This window comes from Vigna unguiculata, chromosome 10 (genome assembly GCF_037176805.1).
Source record: "Vigna unguiculata cultivar grain cowpea cultivar isolate G323 ecotype 2 chromosome 10, ASM3717680v1, whole genome shotgun sequence".
Lineage (NCBI taxonomy): Eukaryota > Viridiplantae > Streptophyta > Magnoliopsida > Fabales > Fabaceae > Vigna > Vigna unguiculata.
In genome coordinates, this window is record NC_140801.1 from 1,440,654 (window position 1) to 1,467,563 (window position 26,910).

Here is a 26,910-nt window from a genome sequence, read left to right on the forward strand (position 1 = left end):
ATATGGCGAGATTAACTTTAAAAACAATATTCAGTTTTTTTTTCTTTGATTTGATAAAAGTATGAAAATAAAATAGAATTTAAAAGATTTCAAATTTGTATGTAGCATCTATTCATTGAAAGTTTCGTTATGAACATCTAGAATTCCATTAATAGACATATTAACTATCCAATTATCAGTTCCTACACCAATATTATCTCACCTTAAACTACTGAAAGAAGAGAAGAAAATAATATAATATTCCGAAGGAAATAATATACTACCCAAAACCTCAACTCTGGTTAACCAGTTATACTTCTTGTTTAACCGTTTTCTTGAGATAAAAAAAACCTGATTAACCGTAATGTTGTTATGTCATTCCTCGTTTTAATTGTTGATCAATAGATGAAGATACGATCATATCATATTTGAGTTTATAATTTTTTTTATGTATTTTTTCTTTGTAGAAATATATATTTTTCTTTTTTCATAATTTTAAAGCTTATAATTAAGTTATATTGAGTGATAATTTTTTAATAATTTAAAGCATTAAGCTTGTTTAGTTTTTTTGTATGATAATAAAAAATAATAAAATTATTTTTATTATTTTTGCTATTATAATTATAAAAATTAAATATGTACTTTTTATAATTTATTGGTAATGATTTTTATTTATTTTTTAGTAAGTTTTATAAAAAATGGTTACGTTTAAACAAATTGATAAAATTTTAGTAAGTAAATTTTAAAAAAATTACTTAAAAAATAAAATTAATAAAATAATTATTTAATTTAAATATATTGGTATATATAAATAATAGTAATTTGGAACAAATGAATTTTTCTTATAAGTATAAAGGTTAAGTAAATGTTTTTTATTTATCTTTTTTAAAAATTACTGCATACTTTAAAAGAATACCTGTGTTAACCCTTATCTACATTTCCTTTGATTTTTTTCTTATATAGTCTTTTTTTATTCTATATTTTTTTTAGTTAAATATATTTTTAACTTTTAAATTTGAACAAAGGAAATTCATTTATTTTAATTCTCAAACCTAAAGAATGAATATATTTTTAATAAAATAATATTATTTTTTTTGAATTTATTAAACATTATATCAAAATAACATTTGAATCGAAACAAAACTTATCTAAACGACCCAAACATCGTTCTAAAACACATTTAGCAAGTCAAAATACATTTCACATATTCCAAAAATTATGTATCAAAAATTACAATTTGGAAATCTTATCCTAGAAATTATGTTCTCGCTAAAAGCGTTTTCTATAAATTTTTTGGAGTCGTGGAATATGTATTCTGAAATTTTCCAGAATATGTATTCTAGAAGTCACTTTTCAAGAGGACAAAATGGTCATTTTTGAAAATTTGAGAGGGTACTAAAAAAACTTGTGGGGGTGCAGGAAGTAAAAGTCCAAAAACTAATACAAATCATAGATAAGGGTGACCCCAAGATCACATATACCATTGATATCAACATCCACTCGTATGAAAAGCAAAACATCACATATCATTTTAGCAAAAACATTCCAAAAGGAGCTACACTTTCTAACAGTTACGAATGAGACAGAGTATCCATGAAACTTATGATACTCACCACAATCCCCTGCATGTTCTAGCAAGCCATTTTCTAATACTAGAAAGAAAAATAGTTGAAGTATCAAAAGCTACCCTGTAGTTCGTTCAACATCATTTCGGAATCACCATCCATGTTTTCACTGCCATGGATGATATCATCAGTTCTATCTACTTCATCATCAGATGAGCCGATGAATGATTCATAAGCTTTATATTTACTAAATTTGGACAGCTTCAACAGTTCAGTTAAAGACTCAGCACTTTCCATGTCACCTTGCTCTTGGCAAAGCTCAATGAATGCAGACAAGTTCAAGGGCTTTGGTCTCCAACTCCTTGAATCATTAGCAACCATAAAAGCTTCTTTCAAACAGGACAAGGCCTCAGAAATCCTCTTATCTGCAATGTAGCCCTCTGAGAGAATCTCCCATGTATTTGAATTTGGAAAACCACCATCCTCCTTCATCTTCTTGAAGAAACTCAGAGCCTTCAGCATATCACCTGCTTCCACATACCAGTCTAGGAGAAGGTTTCCTACTCTAGGATCATAACTTAACTTTACTGAAACCCATTCCTTATAAAGTTTTTCTGCACCTGCAATATCATGCACTTTAACCAGAGAAGAAATAACAGCATGGTATCCCAAGTTTGGTGTATTTTTCGGAAAAACTGATTTGTACGTATTCCAAACTCGATAAACTTCGTCTTTGTTTCCAATACGTCCATATAAACTCAGGAGATAATGAAAAGGAATTCTATCACGACCTTTAATTCTATTCTCAACATTTCTTAAGCACTCTTCTGCTTTTTCAGTCTGATCCATCCTAATGTACATTGAAGCCATTGTGCTGAACGTAGACCAGTTAGGGATGATGGTAGGATCTTTTTCCATCTGTTCAAACACTTGTTCCATCTTCTCTATTGATCCTTGAGATCCACAAGAAGATAACCAGATATTATATGTGTAGATATCGAGCTGTATCTTTTTTTCCATCATTTCAGAAACCAGCATATCAACTTTATCATATTCCTTTACGTTCATGTACAGGGTCATCATTACATTAAATGGCAGTGGATGTACTACATACCCTTTACTCCTCATTGTGTCAAATAAAGATTCTGCCTTTTCCTTTGATCTGGAATACACATATACATTCAAAAGGGCACCGTAAGTTCTCTTATTTTTTAACTGATCTTCCAGACTCAGGAAAAATACTTCTGCACTAGAAAACCCACGAACTTTTGCGATTAGATCTAACTGAATTGCTGCATCACTCTCAGAAACTCTAAACCGCTCTGGTCTATTGTTTATCCAATCATATACCTGCACATTTTTTCGTTGATTTAAAAAGTTGTACATGGCGGATATTAAGACAATTGAAGCAAATAAGTAAACATAATCAGAAACAGCAAGTTTTTGCATAATTCTACACATTCCGAGGAAAGCATGCCACTAAATAGAGTAGTGGCCAAAAATGGTTTCCCAGATTATGCAAATTTTACTGACAGTATCTGCCAATAAGGAATTAACAATTAAGAATGTTGTTATAGATTTATGTTATTGTATATTTATCCCATAAAAGCAAGTGCCCTAAGTAAAGAGTAAAAAGGAAAATTTCTGATATAATAAAGGGAATAGCGCTACCACAGAATCAATCAGGTCTTGTTGTAGTCTCATATAGCTCACTGCTCATCCCTACTCCTTTCGTAGGATTATCTGAGAAACAGACTTCATTTTTACACATAGTTTTATGGCAACTTTGCAATATACTTTTCTGACATTGCAAAAGGGTACGAAGCAATCTTTGATTCTTTGGAGTGAATGATAGTTCAAGGATGGTAAACATATACAGCTCTCCACGCCATGAACAAAATATAGTTTTGTTAAAGATTACTCTCTTACAGCTGTTAGAAATTTTAAATAAGGCAAGAGAAGAAGGAAAAATCTTGGACAGAAAGAGGGAAATTTTTTCTAAATTTGTGGCAAAGATATTGGACATATCCTAGCATGCAGTAAGATAAAATTACAATACATAGATGGTATGCAAAACTTGTTTGGGAAACCACAATTAACAGATTCTTCATTTTCCTGTTCATGCTCTGGTAAACCTTGGAAAGTTTGTGAATAGGAAAAGAAAACATGCACAGACTGACTAGGTCTTCTGTCTGCTCTATTTATTTTGTATGACATTTGTATTCCTTTAGCAGTTTGAATTTGAATTAGAGTTTTGGTAGTATTTGTGTCTTTAGGAGGTCGTGGAATGTGCCAACTGTTGTTTGGTGTTTATATTCCAACGTGGAATGTGCCAACTGTTGTTTGGTGTTTATATTCCAACGTGAATCACATGCAAAACTGAAATAAAATGGCATCAACAAATTACAAAATCCTTCATCATGAACAAATGGCAATGCAATGCTCAATATTTCAACTCAGACGCTATGTAAAGCAGGTTCACAACTACTGAACATGAAGAACGCTTACCTATATACTCAAACCTCCCACTAATAACACATTCCACCACTAACAACTACGTATCAAAATCTCTTTGGTGAAAAGCAAAACCACACAACACATATAGATAAAAGCACCCCATATGAAAAAGTGGTTAAAAGATAAAGTTTTCACCTCGAGTACGATTTAAAACAGCGGACCAAATAATTAGCTTAACCAAAAAACAAAACCCACAAATCACAATCTCTTCAGTGAAAAGTAAAAACACACAGATAACAGCACCCAGGTTGGAAGATAGAATTTTGACCTCAAGTGTAGGTGCAACTTGAATCCTTAGACCAGACAAAAAAAAAAACTATTCAGTAAAAAGAAAAAAACAACACAAAAACACAGAGATTGAAGTATCATAGACCCCAAATGAAAAAGAGGTTGCAAGATATAATTTTGACTTCAAGTGAAAGTGCAATTCAGATAACTAGTTTTACAAAAAAAGAAAAATATCACTATCTCTTCAACCAAATGAAAGAGTAAAAAACACAAACACATAGAGAGCGAGAGATTAAATCACCCTAAATGAAAAAGAGTTTGGAAGATAGTGTTTTGACTTCAAGTCAAAGAGCAATTCCGATAACTAGTTTCTCCAAAAAATCAAACTAATATCATTCTCTCTTCAGCAAAATGAGAGAGTAAAATACACAAACACGTAGAGAGCGAGAGATTAAAGTACCCCAAATGAAAAAAGATGTAGGAAGATAGAGTTTTGACCTCAAGGGCTCTCCGAAACTTCTTGTACTTCCTCAACTCCTTGACGACTCTGGAGAGTTCCCACTTGGTGAGGGTTTTACCTTCGTTCTCCCACCGGTTAAGCACCTCGGCGGAGCCCATGTCGGGGTCCGGGTTGAGCGATATCCGGCGGTACACGTCGTTCCACCGCACAATGGGGCGGCGTTCGTAGTCCACGGTGCCATAGTTGTGGACCTTGGAGACGGAACACGTTACCAAGGGGAGGCACGTGGCGCGCGTGCGAGCGACGGAGAGAGTGGAGGAAGAGGGCTTGATGGGGAGAGAGTAAGAGAGCGAAGAAGAGAGAGAAAGGGTTTGGTTGTGCAGTGAAGATTCAAGTCTAAGGACACTCATTTTTCTCTCACTCTCGTTCAGGTCAGTGAAATGAAGTTGTTGCAGGGAAATGGTGGGTTGAAGATAACGGTAACACTTTGTTCTATGAGTTTCAACAATCTCAATAAATATATATTTAAAATGATTATCTTTTATAACTTTTATTTGCCTTTAATAATCATCGATGTCTTAATCATTTTAATACTTCAATCTACTTTATTTTAGTAAATGTTAATACTTATTTTTTTAGAGGTTATTAATATTTTAAAAATCTTACGTAATAATTTAAAATATTTTTATGAAATCTAAATTGAAATATATATATATATATATATATATATATATATATATATATATATATTTAATATATTTTACTTATAACAAATTTAATTATAATATACTCATAAATTTAATAATATATTCAACACAGACCCTAGAGTTGGTTCTTTTTGTTGGTAAAACTGAGGGTGGAAGACCCTGGCAAATTTTGAACCGTTAGATTTACAAAAAGAATTTACCAACACTGAAATTTTCTTACCTTATTTATTTATTTTTATTTCTTTTCCTTATTCATCTTGTTAACCAACAGCCCTTTAAGTTGAGATCACTTTTATTTTTAATAATTATATTTTGATAATTTCAATTTTATATGTAACAACTGAGTTATATTAATTATATTACTACAAAATTAAAATAATCTTATCATAATCATATAAACAGAAGCCTTAAAATGAATAGTACAAAATGTATATCCTAAATGGATTGTAATTTTTAAGTTTAATTTAACTTAAGGGTTATTTTGACTCATTTAAAGACAAAAAATAAAACATATTTCTAAAATATGATTAATATTAAAGAAATTAATTTTTATTTTTAAATATAATTATTTAATATTTAAATATTAATATGTATATATATTATCTTTTATTTTATTTTTTTAATATAATTATTATTTAAGAAATTAACAAACTTATTTGAACCATAGAGTAATAGAAAAGTGATCTGGTTTAATTTATATCATCTATAACAATATATAAAGAGATTTTCTTTTTTGTGTTCGTATTTCAAAATATCAATTTTATCCTTAAAAAAAATTATTTACTAAATTTTTAAAAATTGACCATTACTTTTATAAACTTTTTTATAAAATCGTTTATCTCTACTCTTCTTTTTTCTCTATTTATCAACAGGTATTCTCTCATCTTTTCTAATATATTTACTTTATTTTTAATAAATATAATTTTATTTTATATATTAATTTAATAATATTACATTATCATTACCTACTAATATAATATCACATATATTAAACAAATGCGTACACTGTTCGTTTAAAAGCAATTCAACTCAGTTCCATAGTTAGGATAAGACTTATTTTATTACAAAAAGAAAGAAATAAGAGGCTGAAGGCTAAGAAGTATTTCTCCTTAATTAATATTTAGCTGCATTAACTTGAGCCAAAAAAGTTTTCAAGTAATCCCATATCAGAGTGTTGTATTGTACCAGTATGAATCTACTGTAATTGAAAAATCAGATATAGCTACCTCAGAGGAATCAATGTTTGAAATGCTACAAGAAAAATATTATACCCGTATGTACATTCTCATTAGTGCTGAAAACACAACTGTTAGAAGGGGTCACAATACCAACTTTAGTCAAACTTTCTCCCCATTTCCTCATAGGTAACTGAGAAAAAAAAAAAGGTCAAAAAGGATACCACACCCTTCATACCTGACAATCTCAAACAGACTATGCTACCAGACAAATCATTATGAGCAGCCAGACCAATTTTGGCTGACAATATGCTGGTTTCGTAAACTTCCATGGACATAAACTTTAGGCTCTTTTACCTGCAAAGGATGAAAACTGGGATCAATAATTCAGGAATGAACAAAGCATTCATCGTTTGAGCTGGCTGCGAATACTAATAGCAACTACCAACCAGTGAAATTGGTGGAAAACCAGATTTCAAGCGGACTCTTGAGAACCCATCTTCAGTAAATAGGCACTTGAATCCATTGATCACAGGATGTTCACTGTTAAAATATCAACAAGAAGGTCAGATAAACTGGAAAATTTCTTGCAATCAGCCAATGCACTGAAATCGTATATAAATTTCCAGTTCAAGATTTCTAAAAGTTCATTTCATTCCTCCAAGTGCCTAATGTTAAACGCGATCGAAGTCATAAATAAAATTTATTCATCCAAGTGCCTAGTGTTAAATATTATGTCTGTTAGAGATGGTCCATAACATGGTATCTATGTTTCAAGCCGAAAGAGATGATACACGAGGGGTAATCTAGATGTAATATAAAACTATTCACATGTCTTCAAATTATTACAAAAGCTTCAAGGATAGTTGGTTCATGGCAATGACCGTTATGAACATAACATATGCTGATGGAGTCCTTAACAACAAACATAATTTTTATGGGGATCTAATGTATCAAGTTCATCAATTTTATTTGACAAACTTGCTCACTTGACACTACTATCTTTCGCAACACTTTGTAGGATCTCTCATCATAAGCATAGCATGTGCCATACAATTTATGTTTGTCAAGTAAAGTACTGGAAGTAATATAGCAATCTGTTAATATATAACTCACTTAATAAGGAAAGTAAAATTTCTCTGTTGAAATTCTTCCAAACTAATTTGTTCTTCTTTAGAATACCTGCAGCAAGAATTCAAGATAAGCAACTCCGAGTTCGAAAATAGTGGGAAGAAAAACAGTTTGGTCATCGTGAATTGCAAGCAATCAACAAAGCTATAATGAAATTGTTAACACTTCAATCTTCCCCCCATGACTAAGTATTTCATTGCTATTTAGTCTTACGTATGTCTAGTATTTCCACAATATTCCATGTGAGCATCATAGATCATGTCAACACCATATACTAACAACAATGTGCATAATCATCACGAGTTAATGAATGTTAGAAGGAGACCCCCTCTTAACATTCAAATCCAGAATTGGACTTCCTACAGCAACAAATAGTATAGATAGAAAGCACTTCAATTAAATGTTTAAAAATGTAAACCCTGGAACAACAATGATGGCTCATTTCAACTATAGATAAGGTGCTAACCAAAAAACTTGAAATGGTGAGGATCAGGAAAAATAGATCAAGGTTCATTGTATTTTCATTAGTGCAATGAGAAACACATTCACTACACGTTCTCACTATGCTCAGTAAAAGCCTGCAATCAACCAAATGCCTACATACTTCAGCAACGTTATTAAGGCCTCCATCCATTGCATGCCTACCCAACAGGAAATTACCTCTGTCACATACTCGATTAGAGTTTCAAGATCTAGAAGCAGTTTGACGTTGGGGTCCACATCAGTAACACTTGGATGACAATCAAGCATACTAGTCTTAGTGAAGATGTCCAATGCATATTTTCTCAAGGAAATGACAACGTCATCATCAAGATGATGTTGTCATCAACATTCAAACACCAAATAAATGCACAATCAGGCAAAGAATTTTTGGAAAAGCAGAGTAATTAGTCTTACAACGACTCATACCAAAATGGGATTAGGTAGAGCTAAAGCGATCAAACCAGGTATGGGGAGAAGGTGGCACACAAGGTGAGATCCACCAGAGTTGATGATACATAGAAGTTGCTACATGTAAACCTCTTCTAGCAACTCTCCGTGTAAGAAGCCATTCTTAATGTCTAGTTGGTTAAGCAGCCAATAATAGATGACAACCATTGCAAGAAATAGATGCACAAAAGTTGTTTGGCAACAGGGGAAAGATGTTGTTCACAAAGATCTAAGTATAGCCCTAAGCCACAAGCAAGGTTTGTGCCAATGAATAATGCCATCTAGTCCAACCTTCAGAGTATACATCTAATGACAACCAACAGTCTTCATGGGAGGTAAGGGAACCAACACTCACGTGCTACAAATAGAAAGATTTACAGCAATTGTGTGTTATGAGCACACACAAGATTCTCTATTTAAAAGGGATAGCAGTACACAATGAAAGGAAACAAAAGAAATATAAAAAGTAATCCCTAAATAAAATTAACACTATACAATATTTCTTATTTACATAATGATATCTTTAATAGGATCCATGCAAAATGAACTTGATGCATTATTAGTACAGTGCAAAGAAAACAAACAAGATTATACCTCCATGGTAAATCACTTTCACAAAAGCGAGATATCCCATTCATTGCTGAAAATGTATCAATGTGCACCCACTGTTCATCTGTGTCATCATGAAAACCTGCAGCAATTAAAAAAATCAACACACACATCAAAAGTAATGACAAGGACAAAAACAAGAAGCTTGTTACACCATCATCCATAGCATTGATTTTTTTCATTTTTTGTTGAAATTTCCTTTTTTTTATAATTTCAATGATGGGTTTTTCTGGATTGGAGTTATTTTAGGTTTCAATGACTGCTCGTTTGACTTCTAACTAAGATGAAAGGAATTATGAGCAAGAAAAGCAATTGTATATATCAAAACAAATCGTGTTACATCAACCAAACACCAGAAAAATATGCTCACACGATATATTGAATGTAGAAATAATAATAGTTTCTAAAACACCTCATCAGGCTAGAGCATTAGCTTATATGCGACAAGAGGTAGTTTAAGAAGATAACAAGCACCAACTTGTCAAGGCCAAGGGCCTCTAACAAGACTTGGTGAAAACACATATGCTTGTCGAGAATTTGGATTGACAAAACAAGTTATGATGTCTCTAGAATGGGTCATTTCTTATAGTGACATTCTACATAGTTGTGCTAAGTCATACCCTAGAACAGAATTGGAAACAATATGGTATGCATATTTTGGTTATCACAGTAAGCATTACAAAAACTGCCTTTGTATTGTCCTTAAGAGAATCAGAAGGATGATAGCCAACCAGTATTACTTCTTGGTCCATGAATAAATTACCAGAAAATAACTCAAGCTCCAAACACCAAAGAGTAGACATATTTATCGCAACTATAAATGTTAAATATTTTGCTCAAACCCCAGACCAAAGAACCATACAGTTTATTCTAAATATCCTTTTCAGAATTGGGATAGAGATTATCATTGTTTTACTTTGGAATACTGGTAAGAGAAAAAGTCTCAATAAAGCACCTCAAAGTCACATATCACTTAATTTAATCCAGAAATGTCACATACAAGTGTACATACTGGAATTTTGTGTCGGACCACACATGATTCTCTATTTATAATTACTAGTACTATACAATTAGGTAAAAAAAGAAATATCTAACATAATCCCCAAATTTAAGCAGTACAATTTTTCCATATTTACGTAATCTTATCTTTAACATCATACAAAATGAACAATACCAGTGAAAATAATTTTTAGAACAATTAACTGTGACCAAACAAGGAGAATCCTACAGTCCAACAATATTAACAACTTTTAACAGAACTTGCCATTGTTAATTGTGAAAAACAGAAACCACAACTACTATATTTTACCAAATCAAGCGTCAAACAAGGAGCAGTTTTTCTCTAGGCAAATTCCAGCAAAGTACTTCACAGCCAAGGCATGAATATTTCAGGACTCGTGTACTCACCAATTCCATGCAATTCTTTTAAGGCATACCCACTAGGATAGTTCCAGTATGATGCCATGAAACTAGTGATGGTGCCTGCAAGACTGCAAGATAGACAATGAGTACAAAAAAATTGAATACCCACTACCAATGAAACAAATGACTAGTGAACCAACCTCACTAAAAGTAATGCCAACAAAGTGAGGAAAAGCAAGTTCCAAATCATCTTCTTCCTGTTGTTGTAACTGAAACATTTGTAGAAGATTAGCAACTTAAAAGGGTAAGAAACCAAAAAACAGGTACAACTATTGAAAAAGTGAAACATCTGAGATTTCATCTCTGTTTATAGAATGTTAATACAGTTAAGCTCTGTTAGATATATCGCGTTAATTAGGGAAGCATAACATCTATTGTTTATTAGGGAAGGTTATGTAGATATAGACTTTGAAGGTGAAGTTGATCATCAAAGAAGTACTACTGGTTACATTTTCACGGTTGGTACTACATCTGTTAGTTGGATGTCCACAAATACAAAAGATTCTTGCTTTATCCACTACAGAGCTCGTAAAGAATTGATATGGTTTCAAGGTTTGTTAACAGAGTTGGGTTTTATCCAGAAGAGTGTTTTTTACAGCGATAGTCAAAGTGCAACACATCTGGCAAAAAATTCAACATTTCATTCTAGAACAAAACACATTGATCTTTGTTATCAATTCATCATATCTTTGCTTGAGGATGAGTTGCTAACATTGAGAAAAATTCTATGAAGTAAGAACACAGCATATATGTTGACAAAGGTAGTAACCATTGACAAATTGAAGTTGTGCTCAACTTCAATTGGCCTGCTAGAATAACATACAAGAGAAGGTTGCTGCATTGGTCAAGGTGCGAAGACAAATTGAAATTAGTCTTCAAGTGGGAGATTGTTAGACTTAGTCAAGCAAAGGAAATATTGTAGGGTGAGTATTGTTTCTTCAAAATAGACAAAAGCTAGTAATATTTTAGAATGCATAATTATAGGAAACAAAATATGAGGATTATATACATTATGTTATGTATAAATACCTTTGCGTAAAAGTTTACTATGTAATTCCAATAATGAGAGAAAAAGAAAGATGAGAGAAAAGGAAAAATTATTTTATTTTTCTGGGTTTATTTGGGTTGAGTTGAGTGTTTTCTAAACACTTGTTTTGTAATTATCTCTTTCAAGTAAAGGTCTGCGGCAACTTGGAGACATAAGCATAATTGACTAAACTCCGTTATCAATTTTGTGTGTGATTATTCCACATTTATATTGTTTTCATAAATTACAAAATAAGTGTTTACAAAACACTCAACTCACCACCCAAATAAACTCAGAAAAATAAAATATTTTTCTTTTTCTCTCTTATCTCTTTTTTCTCTAGTTATTGGAATTGCATAGTAAACTTTAAACAAAGGTACTTATAAATAATTTATATAATCCTCATATTTTGTTTCCTATAATTATGGATTCTAACATATTACTGCCTTTTGTCTATTTTGAAGAAACAATACTCATCCTACAATATTTCCCTTGCTTGACTAAGTCTAACAACGTTTCGTTGTTTTGCTTGGGAGTCAATATTCAATTCAGGAATGTCTGTTCTTTGAACTAGGATTTGTTTCTGTGTCTCTTTCCCTTTTGAACACTTTGTCACTTCATGAACCAAATTTAGGAGTTGTATTTTTAAGTAATGACCAACAATTCATATTATATGTATGTGTGGGTGTGCATGTCCTCTCTCTCTGTTCTATGTTTTCCTTTTTTTTCTTGCGTCCTTGTTTCCATGTAGTGTCTGAACTCATGCTACATAGAGCGCTATCTCTCTGTCCTATGTTTTTTTATTTTTATTTTCTTGCGTCCTTGTTTCCATGTAGTGTCTCAATTCATGCTACATAGAGAGCTATACCAAGCCCAGTTCAGAAGAAACCATATGAGGAAGATGCTTTGTAAATTGAAATAATTTACTCCAATATCTTCTAGCAATCGCTAGTTATTCAATGCAATAAGTTTAGAAAACAAAAAATAGAACCCAATTACATTTCAAAGACATGTATAATACTCATAAACAGAACTTACATTCTGTTAGAAGCAATTGAAGCGGAGACATTAAATATTGGAACTGAACTAATGATAAAACGAAGCTCCTGCAATATCAGTCAGAATAATATTGAATTCCTGTTTCAGTTTGAAGACAAACATAAATTAAGCATCGGATTTCACGTTATAATTATAGTACCTTGTGAGGAAGCTTAGAATAAAGAAAAATGAAGGCAAGAACTGGAAAAGCGAAAGATCGGACCCTTCTGTCTAAAAAAAGGCCAAACTGCAAACAAGAACAGCATGTCAAGAAACTCAAATTAGGATGTAAGAGAGGCTTTCTTCTTTTTCTTTTCCCAATTATTTTCTTTTTATTGTTTCGATTGAGGAAGGTAGAAAAGTGATCTTTTCTCAAGGACGAGTAAAATGGATTAGGTTACCTCGTAAAAGATCTTATATGATATTTGCAAATAGGGAAGCTTGTAAGTAGTATATTTATCAGATTTTCTTCATGTATTCTTATTTTCCCATGATTATAAATAAAGATTGATTGTGTGTAGCAATCATACAATTCCAGTCATCCTTTCCTACACACCTACAGCACTCTTTTAAGGCTACCTCTGATTGGGTTTCAAATATTCTCTAAACTAAAGAAAATAAAATCTCAATATTTTTCGAAGTAACATAAGAAACTGAGAAGATATTATAACCCAAACATAACTAAAATCCAAGTTAAATATAAAATTCTAGCTAAATAATAATGAAATATTAATTCCCTAAAATGTTAAAATCCCTAAGATAGAAAGAAATCTCTCAAATGAAAGAAAAATCTAGCATTTATGAGAATAACGTAAAAAACTGAACATAACAATCATCAATGTTGTTCCATTCCGCATCAACGAGCTAATTGATAAATAATTAAAAGCTTTTTCCTTAACATAACAATGAAAGTAGAAGAAACCACTATGTCAATCTAAAAATCTACATAAGTAACAATTAAATCATTAGAGAATATTGCACAATCCAAGACTTACTAGTGAAAGTGGATATGCGGCAAGTAGTGAACGAGGAAGTGCTGAAGTGAAGTACCAATGGAAAGCATTTGTCTAACAATAATATTGTCAAGGATCGTAATAACTTATGAACAACAAATAGGACAGTGTTATCAAAGGCAACAAACAATATGCAGATTTTATGTGAAGATGAACTCATTATGCATTGTCCCCAGCCAAAACAGAGAAAATTCACAATGATCAATGAAGATCAAAAGCATTAGCCACTGAACATCCAAACCCTAATCCCAATACACCAAATTCCTCCATCTCATACTACTTGTGTTTTAACGAAACTCACATTTCTTAAAAATATTATTAAATACACAAAACGCTGTGATAACAAAAAATCGTTCATAAATCTAATGAGTAAGAATGTATTTGTGAATTCATTCAAGTATTTAGGTGAGATACCCATAAATGACATTATTGATGAAAAAAAGTAATCAATGCTCTCATAATTTCCTGAAGTGAGAAATACTTTGAAACAAAGTAAAATACCCAAAGAGACATGCAGTATGAGACAAAGAAGTACATATCTGTTTCAAAAATCCTTATTGGGTCACACAGATGGCTTTCAGGTATTCACTTCAAAACAAAGATCTTAGTAATCCCAGGATTTCCAAAAGAAGTATTTTATCATTACCACCCAATATAACTCCCAAATATGCAAAGGGGCAGGGTAAAATTTGACAACATCCAGAGACACAATTGAAGAATATAGCCATCCACGTTTAAACAAGTCAAACCACTTAGACGAATTAACCTAAAAATCAATGGCTTCAAAAAATGTAATATACAGAACATTTATCAGCAAACATAAGAACAAGACTATAAACTCCTGTAAACAGCAAGCCAACTAGAATATCCTTAATGATATTCCTATCTGCAGACAGCATTTGGAAGACCTCGATTCATAACATCAACCTATAAAGTAAACAACAAAGGTGACAAAAGATCCCCCATCCTAACTCCTTACTAAACTATGACTTAGCCTCATCATCCAGCCATATAAAATGTAGAAAATGAAAAAGCTTGCTTGGCAAAAAAGTTTTATGCAAGAAATAGTGAAAATGGGCTTTTGTTCTCATTTTTCCTGTAGAAACAAATCTTTCCAAAAAGAAAAGAAAGTGAAAACAAGGTGACCATTTTGTAGTAATTCCTGAAAACAAAAAATAGTTTTGTCAAACTAAACAGAACCAGAAGAAAATTGAAAATACCCTGGTCATGAAATATGCATAAGTATAACATATTATTTTCCATATTCTACAGCCATTCGTGAAGGATACCCCCCATTCAGAGCTTTTGTTTAGTACAGAGTTAAACCAAAAGACTTCAAATTCAGGCCACAATAATCGTTTCCACATAATTGAATCAACTAATATGGTGAGACCTGTATTCAGAAGACCATAATGTTAGAATCAAATTTTAACAACACAGCATCCTAGCATGCAAAATTTTATTTTTATTTAGGTTACAGGTTAAACTTAAAATAAATAAAAAAAAAGTACGTCACTAACCTATGCAGAAGAGGGCCATCCCAGTGCAGTGTTTCAGAGCACCCCATACTGAAATTTTTTTTGTCTTCCCTTCAAGAGACGAATTTTATTAGGCACAAAGCATGATCATGTTACAATGAGATTGGAATTGTCAAAATAAAATTTTTAATTTTATAATAACTCAACCAAAATAGAAAGGTCAGAAAAAGAGGATAGAAAATTCATCAAACAGAACAATTAACTTCAAATGCCAAATATAATAAACACTGTTCTCAAAAATATTGATAACCCAAGCATGGTTAACCAATGAAGTTATGTATTTAAATGTTAAATGAACATTAAATAATATCTTGCAGACTGGACTCAGAAGAACCTAACTCAACTCTACCAAAAAGGCTTATAAGGTTAGAATTGTACAAGCTTTATAAGCTATATTTAAGTAATCTCTAATCAATGTGGGAGTAAGTACATCCCAAGGCTGCAACTATGGCAGCCCAAAGAGGCAACAAATAAGGCAGGCCGGGGGTGACTACAACTTAGGCATTTGATAACATAGCAATTATATGGTGACCCAAGTGAACATTTCAAACACCTTGCTGATGATCTTATAACCTCTAAGACAATGACAAAGCAACAGAATTTCACACAAATTGGAAGCCTTAAAATTGAAATACTCGAAGATAAAAGTCCAAATCAGAATTGATTTAAATTATGCTGGGAAATGCTGACATCAATATTAGAGCTGTGCCAGGACAGCTCATGGATTACATTCCTAACTGTTAGTAACTTAGGAATCTGTTTCCCATTATTTGCTCTATTTCATCCCATGTTATGCAATATTCCCTAACTATTAATTTGTTCTTACATCTAATTCCATCCAACTAATTATTAGGTTCATAAATTTAGAGAGTAATTTTACGAAATACACTATGTATATATTAAAGTGACATAAAAAAAAAATCAATAGAATTTGTTCTCTATTTTTACAGGAAATGAGATCTGTATTTCATTATCAAGATATTGGCACCAGAAGTCCAGAGATGATATGGAATAAACATATTCCAGTACCGTGGAAATACTTGCTTCACTTGTTAAATTTAAAGCATGCCATTATGAAAAGCAAGACAAAGACTAGGATGCAACAGAAACTAATGAACATAGCCAGATTTCTTTCCTTCTTTTTTTTAAATATATAGAAGTTTGACAAAAAAAAAACAACAGCTATAAGTAACGTAAGTATCATCACTCATTGGATATCCTTCAAACCAAACAAATTAAAAAATTGACTGATATCTTACATGGAGGTTAAACACAATGGAAACTTGACAAGATCTATATCAGTAGCTCAAGCATTTAAGGAAAAAGAAAAAGAAAAACAAGTAACAGAAAAGCACAACATACCAAAAGGAGTTGCAGCCCAATGGAACAAAGAAGTAACAGCATGTCACATCTGAATACAGTTGTAGCAAAGATCTGATAATCCGAAAGTGCAAAGAAATTATTTTGAGACAAGGCAAAGCATATCACGCATAAAATGATATTTAGAATTAAAAGGGGCAACTAATTCCACAAACTGTTCTAAGCATCAAAAATCAATGGTAAAACGATTTAACTCCCTCCTGTCTCACTGTACATGAATGCATACATGAAAAGATGGTATAATAATCTAGTTCAAAAAATGGAAAAACATATTACCACTTTCATAAAATAAGTTAACTTCACAATCGTTGGAAAGAAAATGGTCCTAAATAATAGTGACATAAATAATGTAAAGAGTAAATAAGATATTTAACATATTATAAAAGCTTGATCACTTGAATCAAAGAATGTTTCCAGAACTTATATACAATTTGTAAAATCCCCACATCTAGTTCAAGTTATAATATATATATATATATATATATATATATATATATATATTAACTTATACAAACAACAGTATACATACCAGAGAGTTTAGAGCAGCATAAACACGTCCTTCAAACCAATATCCATATGCCAAATTCACTGCAAAAATAAATCCAGAGAAAGTCCAGCACCATGACATTGACTAGCAAGCAAGCAAAATCTTTCATAAAAATTCTAGATATAAATAAGACAGAAAATTGGAATAGGGTATAAAATATAAAATTCACTGAATTAATGCAAAAGTTGTCTTTAATAATTTGTAGAATTTTCTCACTGTCCTTCTAAATTATTTCCCTGTCAACATGTTATAAAATTTTTTTATCAAATTATTGAAAGATCAATCTAATTTTTTAAAAATACACATCCATATTTTGCATATTTGAAAAAAACATTATTTTAATTTTTTTTCTTATTAGGGTCATTTGTGTCTGTTAGAGTATATCAATCAAAGTGTAATCCTGTACTACCACTCTGTTAACCTTTGGTTCTGCTATCTTTCTGTTTGTATTAAGTAAGGATTAGTTTTTTTATTATGATTCAGTTACATTAGTCACTATCATGTAACCAACTGCAGAGTCAACAGTTGGATAATCCCTGGGTAACATTTATCAGAATTTACAGTTTCTACTTCTCTAGTTCTCAATTCAGAAACTATCCTCTCTTTGCTCTCCACTAGAATCGTAACAATGTTGTGTACTTCAAATTTATTCCATTCTATATTGTATATATCATTCTTTCTTTCTTTGATTGAAACAAACAAATTCTCTGTAGAACCAATATGCTCTTTTCTAAAATCAGATAGCGACCAAGGCAATGATTTCCTTCTATTCTGAGCTAAAGGACCCCATATATAAATCCAGCATTCTGGGTCTGCCCCCTGGTGCTATCTAGTTTCACACTGCTTTTCATCATTAAAACCAAGAAAAACACTATCAGGAATATAAAGAAGAAAGATAGGCTAAGTAGTCACCTAGGCCCAGTGCAAGAATGTTAGGAAGTGGACGGGTACAGTAGAACAGAAAATGAAACTGAATGGCAGTTAATATTACAAAGAAGGCTTCTACTTGATGCCCAAATGTATTCCTTATCTGCATAGCAAGATTATTATTAGAATATTGAAGTTTTGGAAACAATTTTCATACTTTTAATTTTGTAAATATTACATGCCAAATAAATTTAGCTAAATTATCTCTACTGTTGAATTATTTTTTTATTTGGTCAATAGTTAAGACAATTTGGTGCATCCGTGCACCAATCATACAAGGGTGCATGATAGAAGAAGTCTTAAACTGGAATTTCAATTACATATATATCAGAAAGTTGAATAAACACTGGATCATAAGTAAATAATTAAATAAATTAACCTTTCTCGAGTCTTCTTTAATCATCATGAACAGAGGTCAACAGAAAAACGAGTCAAAGGTACATACCTGACGTCGGAAGAATCTTAGTGTGTATAGTATGATGCACCCTAGAGCCATTCGAACTAGATGTCAACAATAAGATATATTAATGTACTTCCCACCACATTCTCAAGAAACACAGAGTGTGACAATAACAATTGAAGGCATTTTGAGAAATTTGAGCATTTTGAGATTGCCAATGATAATAGACTCAGCTACGAATTCCAAATTACTTTATTTGATATGTCAACTCAATTATCCACATATAACACGCACATTCGTCTGTAATAAATGCTCATAGACTAACACAATTATGCTCTGAAACGAGAATTATATCAGAACTAATTTTCAAGCTTTTTTTTTCCAGCTAAAGATAGTGTTTTATACTTCAAAATTCTTGTAGTGTGTTTGTTTTCTCATCCACACAATTTCCAGGCATCCAAACAGAAAACTAACAACTAATTGCTTCTTCACAAACACACTTAATGCACTTCCCAGTAGGAAACCCACCAAGCTTTATCATCAGTACTAGTCTCTTCCAATTTAAACCAAAAGGAAGGCAAAATTCAGAGAAAAAGAAAAAGATAAACAGCATTCATCAAAATGAGGACAAGTATGATAAGCAAAAATCATAACGCAGTGATTGACAAGTATGAAAGAAGGATACCAATGACAAGAGCATAAAACTTTGGCAAATGCAGCAAACTTGCAGTCAACACAAAAGGAGCTGCAACGACTGACACAAGCAAAGCACCTAAAACAAAATAACAAAACAACAGCAATATCAGATAACATATGATAATATCATAAAAAGACAGCTACACTAGTAGACACCAGTTTATACTAACATGGCATGGCCACTGCAAAAACTCATTTTAAACAATCCAACTGAACATCGGAACTGTTAAAATCCCACAGCTAAAACTAAACAAACTTGAATGACGCGTTCACAACTCATAGCAACTTCCACTCACAATCGCAGATCATTAAATGAACCATTCACATTAGGCACACAACCAATGCAACTGTATAAACAAGTCCTTAATTCTCATTTGTTTAGTTCTACATAAGAATATTATTATCTTCCATAATAAACCACAAATACCGGGCTAGTCTTAAGGGTCTGTTTCGACAAGATTCTCCATTAACTAAAATTAACTTGTGTGCAAGAAAATTTGTATAAAAAATTAAAAAAAAATAAATAAGTTTTTCCATAAGTTAAAATTAGTTTACGTGCAATGTAAGCTAATTTATAAAAGTTCTCTGAAATAGTTTCTCTCAATTTTTATTTTTAACATGGACATGAGCTAAACTTAGCTTGTGAAGAAGTTCATCGATCATTTCATTTTCTTTCTCTCTTACAAATGTTTATGAAAAAATTTGTACAAACAGAGCCTAAAGTGAAAGCATGAACGATAAATATTTATGAACAAGTAAATAATACACATATTTTGAAAGAAATTGCCAGAAAATGGAAAACAATTACCAAGGAAAGTGCGAGGAACCACCCCAGGGAATTCCAGATGATCATACTATTATCAGAAACGATAAAAAATTATCAATTGAGTCCAATAATATATCAATTACTAAAGCTTATGAAGTTAACAACATCACAAAATAAACTCACATTGTCGAGTTTAGTCCGGTGATAGAGAATATCGTGCATTGCCTTAAAGAAACACAGATAAGTAATAAATAAATAAAAATAATAAAACATTAAGCAAAATAAGCAAACAAATTGAGGAAGAAGAAGAAGAGAGAGACCTGAACATTGAAACTCTCCTCGACCTTTGTGTAAGGAACGGTGAGAACGTATAAAGCAGCTACTGATGCCAACAGCAAATCGTAACCATATCGCTGCAGAAAAGTCTCCGATTTCGAATTGGAAGCCATTGTTGTTCGGTTTGTTGCAGAGTGAACAACGCTCTTTACCAGAGACTAGAAAAACATGAAATGGACTTATGGGCTTTTCAGAATAAATGGGCTCTATGTTCTACCCCGAGCCTATTGCTTCCTACACCTCAAATGTTACTAACTGCACCCACAATAACTGGAAAATAAAACTGTTACTGCCTCGGTCATTGTCACCGCGCCACGGCACTGCTGCAAAGGAAGAAGATGGGAAAGAATACTAAAGAGGAAGAAAAAAAGAAAAAATGCGGAAAAAAGTTTATTCTAAACGTTCTTTCCGAAACATATTTAGTGTAGAAAACTCTTTGTGAAATATATTTCATGGATGTTTCAAAAAAATTTATTCTGAGAAGCATTATATTATATATTATATATTAAGTACAAATTATAAATTTAACTAAATTCATTAGGTATTGATTGTGTTTGTGTTGGAATGTATACATTTGCGAAGGTTGTGGTATGATTGATGGTGGTGCTTGAAGGTGATTTTGGTATTGTTTGGTGGTGATGGTTGGTGATGATTGTTCGTACATTGCAAGATTTTAGTAACTCTTCTTATGTAGTTCATTTATTTGTGGAATTTCAAATTTTTTTACACTAAAATTACCTGCTTAGATAAAATAATTATAAAATAATTGAAGTTTAAGAAATTTTAGAAGTATTCCAAATAAATAAAATAAAAATATTTTAAATATCCTAAAATAATATAAGGAAATTAAAATTTCACTCATTTTTTACTTTTCTCACTCCACTCACGAAGGTTAAGTTGAGTTGGTTCATACTAAAGGCTCAGTCAAGTCGGCTTAAACTAAATGTTCAGTCAAGTCACCTTAAGCAAAAGGCTAAATCGAGTTGACTTGAATCGAAGATCGAGCCAAATCAACTTGGACTCAAGGATAAGACAAGTGAGCCCGAATTGAAGTTATAGTCGGGTCAACCAAGACTAAAGGACTTGTCAGGTCAGCCCAGGCCATAGGTCTTATCGGGTCAATTGGTCTGAAGGTTGAGATGAGTCAAATTGGGATGGTTAAGGTGATTCAACATGGGTTGAAGGTCAAATTGACACCAAGTTGTTTTAGTCTATAGTAAATGTTGAGTCGATTATAAGGTCTAGTTAAGTCGGCTCATGTTAAAGGTCGAGATGAATTAGTATAGGCCAAAGGTTGAATCGGTTCAGCAAGAGCCAAATGTCAAGCCAATTCGACATAAGACGAATGCCAAGATGAGTCTGTGTGAGTCAAATGTCAATATGAGTTTGTTTGAGTCGAAGATTGAGATGTGTTCATTTGGTCAAAGATTGTGGCGAGTCAATCCAAAATGAAGGTCATGATGACTTGGTCTAGATTGAAGGTCTTAATGAGTTGACCTTAATCAAAGCTTGAGAGGAGTCGACACGAGACATAGGTCATGTTGGCTAGGCCTAAATTGAAAGTCAAAACAAGTCGTCATACCAAAGGTTAAATTGAGTCATTTTAGGTCAAAGATTGAGACAAGTCATCCCAAGACCAAGATCGAGACGAGTCGATTTGGTCGAGACAAAAATCAAACTAAGTTGACTCTGGTTGAAGGGTAAAAGATAAGTTAAATTACTTTATCCAACGAAAAATAGTATAACATAAGATGTTCACGTTACTACATTAAAATAAACTATTTAAGAAATAATTAAAATTCAATTGTACGTATTTTAAATATAATTTATTTTAATTTCTTGGAATTGTTAAAATTCTCTCTCTAAAGACAATGTTATAACTTTTAGTTATACACATGGTTAGTGTAATTTGAAAACATTCTACATTGCATAATTTTTTTTTTTAATTATACATTTTAAGATACAAAATAAATAAATAAATAAATATATATATATATATATATTTATTGAATTGTATAATTTGAAATATATTTTTTAACAATATAATTTTTTATTATTTTAGATTATATATTTTAAGATAAAATATATATATATATATATATATATATATATATATATATATATATATATATATATTTATTTATTTATTTATCGAATTGGATAACTTGGAATATATTTTTTAACAAGATAATAGATTTTGAATTATATAATCATAAATTCTACCTTGTAACCTATCTAATTTTATATGTGTCACTTTTCTAAATTTTATCACATGACATCTTCCAAAATGATTTGACACACTTTCAAAGAATGTCAATTTATCATAAGTAATCGCATTAATTTTATTTAATAAATATCGAATAGCAAAGTGAATGATAAGTCTAAATATATAAATACGTTTAATAGTTAATTCTTTATTATTTATTTAACTCTAATTTCTCTTATGTTGTTGAGATTATTCTCAATTCTATATTCTCGTAATCTAAATTCACTTTTATATTTATTTACATCAGCACAAGTTGATTTGCATTTTTTTTTCTTATAAATGAGTTTATTGGGATTTTTTTTTTTCACATGATGTTTAATGAACAATCTCTTTAAATATACATTTATATAAACTTAATACAATTATTCTAAAATTTTAGTCAAATTTTTTCTTTGCTTCAAACGTATTCCATTATTCTCATTGTTTTGATTGAAATTTTTTTGTTTAATTAATAGTTTTTTCATTGTGTTTAGGTTTTGATTTGTTTTAATTCTTATATTTATTTTTATTAAACCTTAAAGGATTCATCGTGGTCTCTTATTTTAAAAAAATGTCAATTTGTTCTTTTTCACATTAACATAATTCCAAAATTGTTATCTGTCCAAATTTGAGTTATGTTCCATTAGATTTATTTGAGTTATGTTACATAACATACACTAAAATGAGTTGCCACGATGAATGTCAATTTATCATAAATAATTATATTGAATTTATTTAACAAATATTAGATAGCAAAGTAAATGTTAAATCTAAATATGTGAACAGGATTATTAATTTATAATTTATTATTTCTTTTACTCTAACTTCTCTCTTGTCAGTGAGATTATTCTCAATTTTATGTTTTTTCATAATTTAAATTCACTTTTCCGTTGATTTGCATAATGTTAGCGCAAGTTGATTTGTATAATATAATTTGTTTTTCTTTTAAATAGGTTTGTTGGGAAAAGAAAATTTCACATGCATCATCCAACGTAATCAAAATTTTTCTACAAACAAAATAAGCTTAAATATTTGCAGCCATGGTTGGTCTTAGCTAGGTTGTCCCAAAACCGCGACAATGTTCAGCGCGTGTCCAACCCACGCGGCGACGCCTCCATGCTTCAAATATTCTTCTGAAATTCAATCCTCTGTTTCACCTCCTCTTTCTCTTCACCCTCACTCGTTCATTCTAAACCCCGCCACGCGCCACAATCTCTCACTCTCCACGACACAAAACCACGCGCCTCCCTCGTCGCCGCCGCGTTTTGATTACACCCCTCCCAACGAGACGCTTCCGAACAATCTATACCCCAAGCGCAGGAAAGTCGTGTTCGCACGCCAAGTGTTCGATAAATTTCCCAAACGAGACGTTAAGGCATGGAGGTTTAGTAATATGATTACCAGGTTCGCGCGCAATGGCATGATAAAAGAAGCTTTGGACTACACGAGGTTGATGTTTTTGGAAGGAATAAACCCAAATTTGGTTGTAATGATAGTTGTTCTTGATGTTATAGGGAAAGTTGGTGCCCGGAACTTAGGTAGAGAAGCTCATGGCTTTGTGGTGAAGAATGTGTATGACAAGGAATTGCCGATTCTATCAGCATTGATCGATATGTATGGCAAGTGTGGCGATGTTGGGTCGGGGAGTCGAGTTTTGTTCAGTGTGATGAAGAGGAAGGGAGATTTTTGGATTGGTTTGGTTTCAGGGAGACTTGAGGTTGAAATGAGGTCTGTGATTCGGTTGAAGAGGTTCCGACCTGGTGCTTCTGCAGTTGCCTCTTTAGTTCCCATTTGTGCACAGTTGAGGGCTCTGAAGCAAGGGAAGGAGATTCATGCTTATTCTTTGAGACATTGGCTTCTGCCTAATGTGCCGATAGTGTCTTCTTTGATGGTGTTGTACTCTAAGTGCAGCGTGATTGAGTATTCCATCAAACTCTTTGATCAAATGGAGAGGAAGAATGTGGTTTCTTGGACTGCCATGATTGATTCATGCATTGAGAATGGGCGTGTGTGTGAAGCTCTTGGTGTCATGAGGTCAATGGCATGGACGACCGAGCATAAGCCGGACACTGTTACCATGGCTAGGATGCTACATGTGTGTGGGGAGCTGAAAGTTTTAAAGCTTGGGAAGGAAGTTCATGGACAAGTGTTGAAAAGGGGTTTTGCATCAGTCCATTATGTTGCTGCTGGAGTCATTGATATGTATGGGATTTGTGGAGATGTTGATAAAGCAAAGTTGGTATTTAGTGTGGTTCCTGATAAAGGTTCAACGACATGGAGTGCTCTTATTAGGGCCTATGGGCATAAGGAATGGTATCAGGAGGCAATTGATCTTTTTGATGACATGATTTCAAATGGTTGCTCTCCGAACCGCTTCACTTTTGAAGCTGTTCTGTCTATATGTGATAGGGCTGGGTATTTTGAAGATTCTTTTAGGATATTTGATTTGATGTCAAGATATAAAATTGAAGCATCCAAAGAACACTGCACTTGCATGATTCGACTCCTTACCCGCTATGGTAAATTAGATGAGGCTCAAATATATTTAGAAATGAGTTCTTCCTTATAGCTGAGGCCAAGAGATAATAGGATTTTCTTTGAATGTTTCTATAGATTCTTAACATTCTTAAGCTATGCTTATTATTGACTTACCCAACAGCTGTTAACTCAGCAAACCCTGTTTAATATAAGCAATGATCACAAATGTAGGGAGTACTTGAATCCCTTCCATCCGAAAATCTTTCCCGCAGATACTTGCAAAAGTCATTTTAGTACCTATATATATATATATATATATATATATATATATATATATATATATATATATATATATATATATATATATATATATATAATTGAAGGTTTTCTAATTAGATAAATAAAAAAATATTGTTAATTTTATATATTAAATTACTCAATTATAATCAATAATTAAAACTTAATTTAATTTGTGGTGTTCATCATTCTGTTTTCTCATCCATAATTTTGTGATGGTGTTCTATCTGTGCATTTGGTACCTTCTGCCTCGAGTGCAGTGTACTCCTTCTTTTGCTCTTCCTCGCGCACTCTGATCTCAATGTTTTAGCTTTGTTGCAGAAACTGTTCAGAATTTTGGGTTCAGCTAACAACCATCAAATGAGGTCTCTAGCTTCTCTCAAAAAAACGACCACCGGGTGATTATCTTTCGGAGCACTCCTTTCATTCGTTTCATAATTTTGGTTGAATTTGGGATCTTACGAGGTTGCATAATTTGCTGGCCTGACATTTTCATGCTCATGATGCAAGATGCCACTACTGACAATTGATTTTTTGTTCGTTGATGGACTTCTCAATGCTATTACCTCTTAACTAATTTGTTCTGGCTTTGGAATCTCAGTAATGTAAGTGTAGTTTTTCAAGCCATGTGTTCGAATTTGAAGTGTAGCTCAAGCCAGCAGGATCATACGGCGCAATATATTTGTAGATGATCTAATGATAATATCTAAGTGACTCTTGTGTTTCTATGTCCACTAGGATGGTGAGAAATGAGAATATGTTACCCTTGTGTTCTATCCCCGCAAGGATGTTGCCTTTAATTTTTGGAATTTACATGCAAATGAGTTGCTTAATTCATTGTATCGGCTTATTGAACTACTACACGAAGAGGAAATGCAAATTCTCATATTCATTCACGATTTAGGACAGTTTGCCATTCTACAGCTAAAAGTGTTGAAAGTTATGACTTTGGGACCAAATCCAACATTTGATCATGTTCTGTAGAACAATAATTTATGCAACTTGATGAATTTTGATTAAAGCAGTGTTAAGTTAGGGTTTGTCCCTGTTTATCTCCTTAAAACCAGCACAGTAGACGATTTTATTAACGCTAAACACCACATTATATTATCAGCCAAAACTAACACTTTAAGCAATAGTTTTTTACGAACCCAAACAATCCACAGCAAAAACTCAGAAACAGCGTTGACCCAAAAACCTCTCAGAATCAATCAAAACAACACACCCACAAAGCCACCAATTTTCATCTCAACATAAAATCCAAAAAAAAAAAAATGGAAACAAAGAAGATGCATCTTTACTTAGATTAAACCCGAAAAATTGAAAACCTAGATGCATGTACACATGTAAACTAACCCACAAAAAAGAAAAAGAAGTAGGTGAATCAACAAGTCCAAATTAGCAGCAACCAACCATGATTAAAATTTGACTTGAAATCAAAGACCTAACACTAGTGGGTAAGCAGAGTAACATAGCATTTGCAGTGATTGATTACACAC

General features: G+C 32.1%; 2 protein-coding genes and 1 pseudogene across 3 annotated transcripts; 1 reads left to right on the forward strand and 2 right to left on the reverse strand.

Moving 5' to 3' along the window:
* Positions 1-1,482: 1,482 nt before the first annotated feature.
* Positions 1,483-5,247, reverse strand: LOC114167620 (Tetratricopeptide repeat (TPR)-like superfamily protein). Its single transcript, XM_028052728.2, has 2 exons — positions 4,788-5,247; positions 1,483-2,894 (listed from the first exon to the last, which is right to left on the reverse strand). Exons 1-2 carry the CDS (start codon positions 5,157-5,159, stop codon positions 1,656-1,658), a joined length of 1,611 nt encoding a protein of 536 aa, XP_027908529.2. The 5' UTR covers positions 5,160-5,247; the 3' UTR covers positions 1,483-1,655.
* A 1,388-nt stretch (positions 5,248-6,635) lies between these two features.
* ALG12 (homolog of asparagine-linked glycosylation 12) lies at positions 6,636-20,542 on the reverse strand. 2 transcript variants are annotated; one of them, XM_028052636.2, is made up of 19 exons: positions 20,376-20,542; positions 20,239-20,280; positions 20,098-20,143; positions 19,279-19,365; positions 18,639-18,694; positions 18,179-18,296; positions 17,249-17,307; positions 16,702-16,773; positions 15,322-15,385; positions 15,091-15,194; positions 13,784-13,855; positions 12,949-13,035; positions 12,789-12,856; positions 10,864-10,932; positions 10,709-10,791; positions 9,287-9,383; positions 7,748-7,813; positions 7,081-7,174; positions 6,636-6,988 (listed from the first exon to the last, which is right to left on the reverse strand). In XM_028052636.2, exons 1-19 carry the CDS (start codon positions 20,502-20,504, stop codon positions 6,908-6,910), a joined length of 1,494 nt encoding a protein of 497 aa, XP_027908437.2. In that variant the 5' UTR covers positions 20,505-20,542; the 3' UTR covers positions 6,636-6,907. The 2 variants fall into 2 exon arrangements, 1 of the variants encoding a protein (XP_027908437.2); XR_003600254.2 differs by lacking the exons at positions 6,636-6,988; positions 7,081-7,174; positions 7,748-7,813 and having other exon boundaries at positions 10,611-10,791; positions 20,376-20,536.
* A 3,067-nt stretch (positions 20,543-23,609) lies between these two features.
* Positions 23,610-25,387, forward strand: LOC114167679 (pentatricopeptide repeat-containing protein At1g71460, chloroplastic pseudogene; annotated as a pseudogene).
* Positions 25,388-26,910: the final 1,523 nt, after the last annotated feature.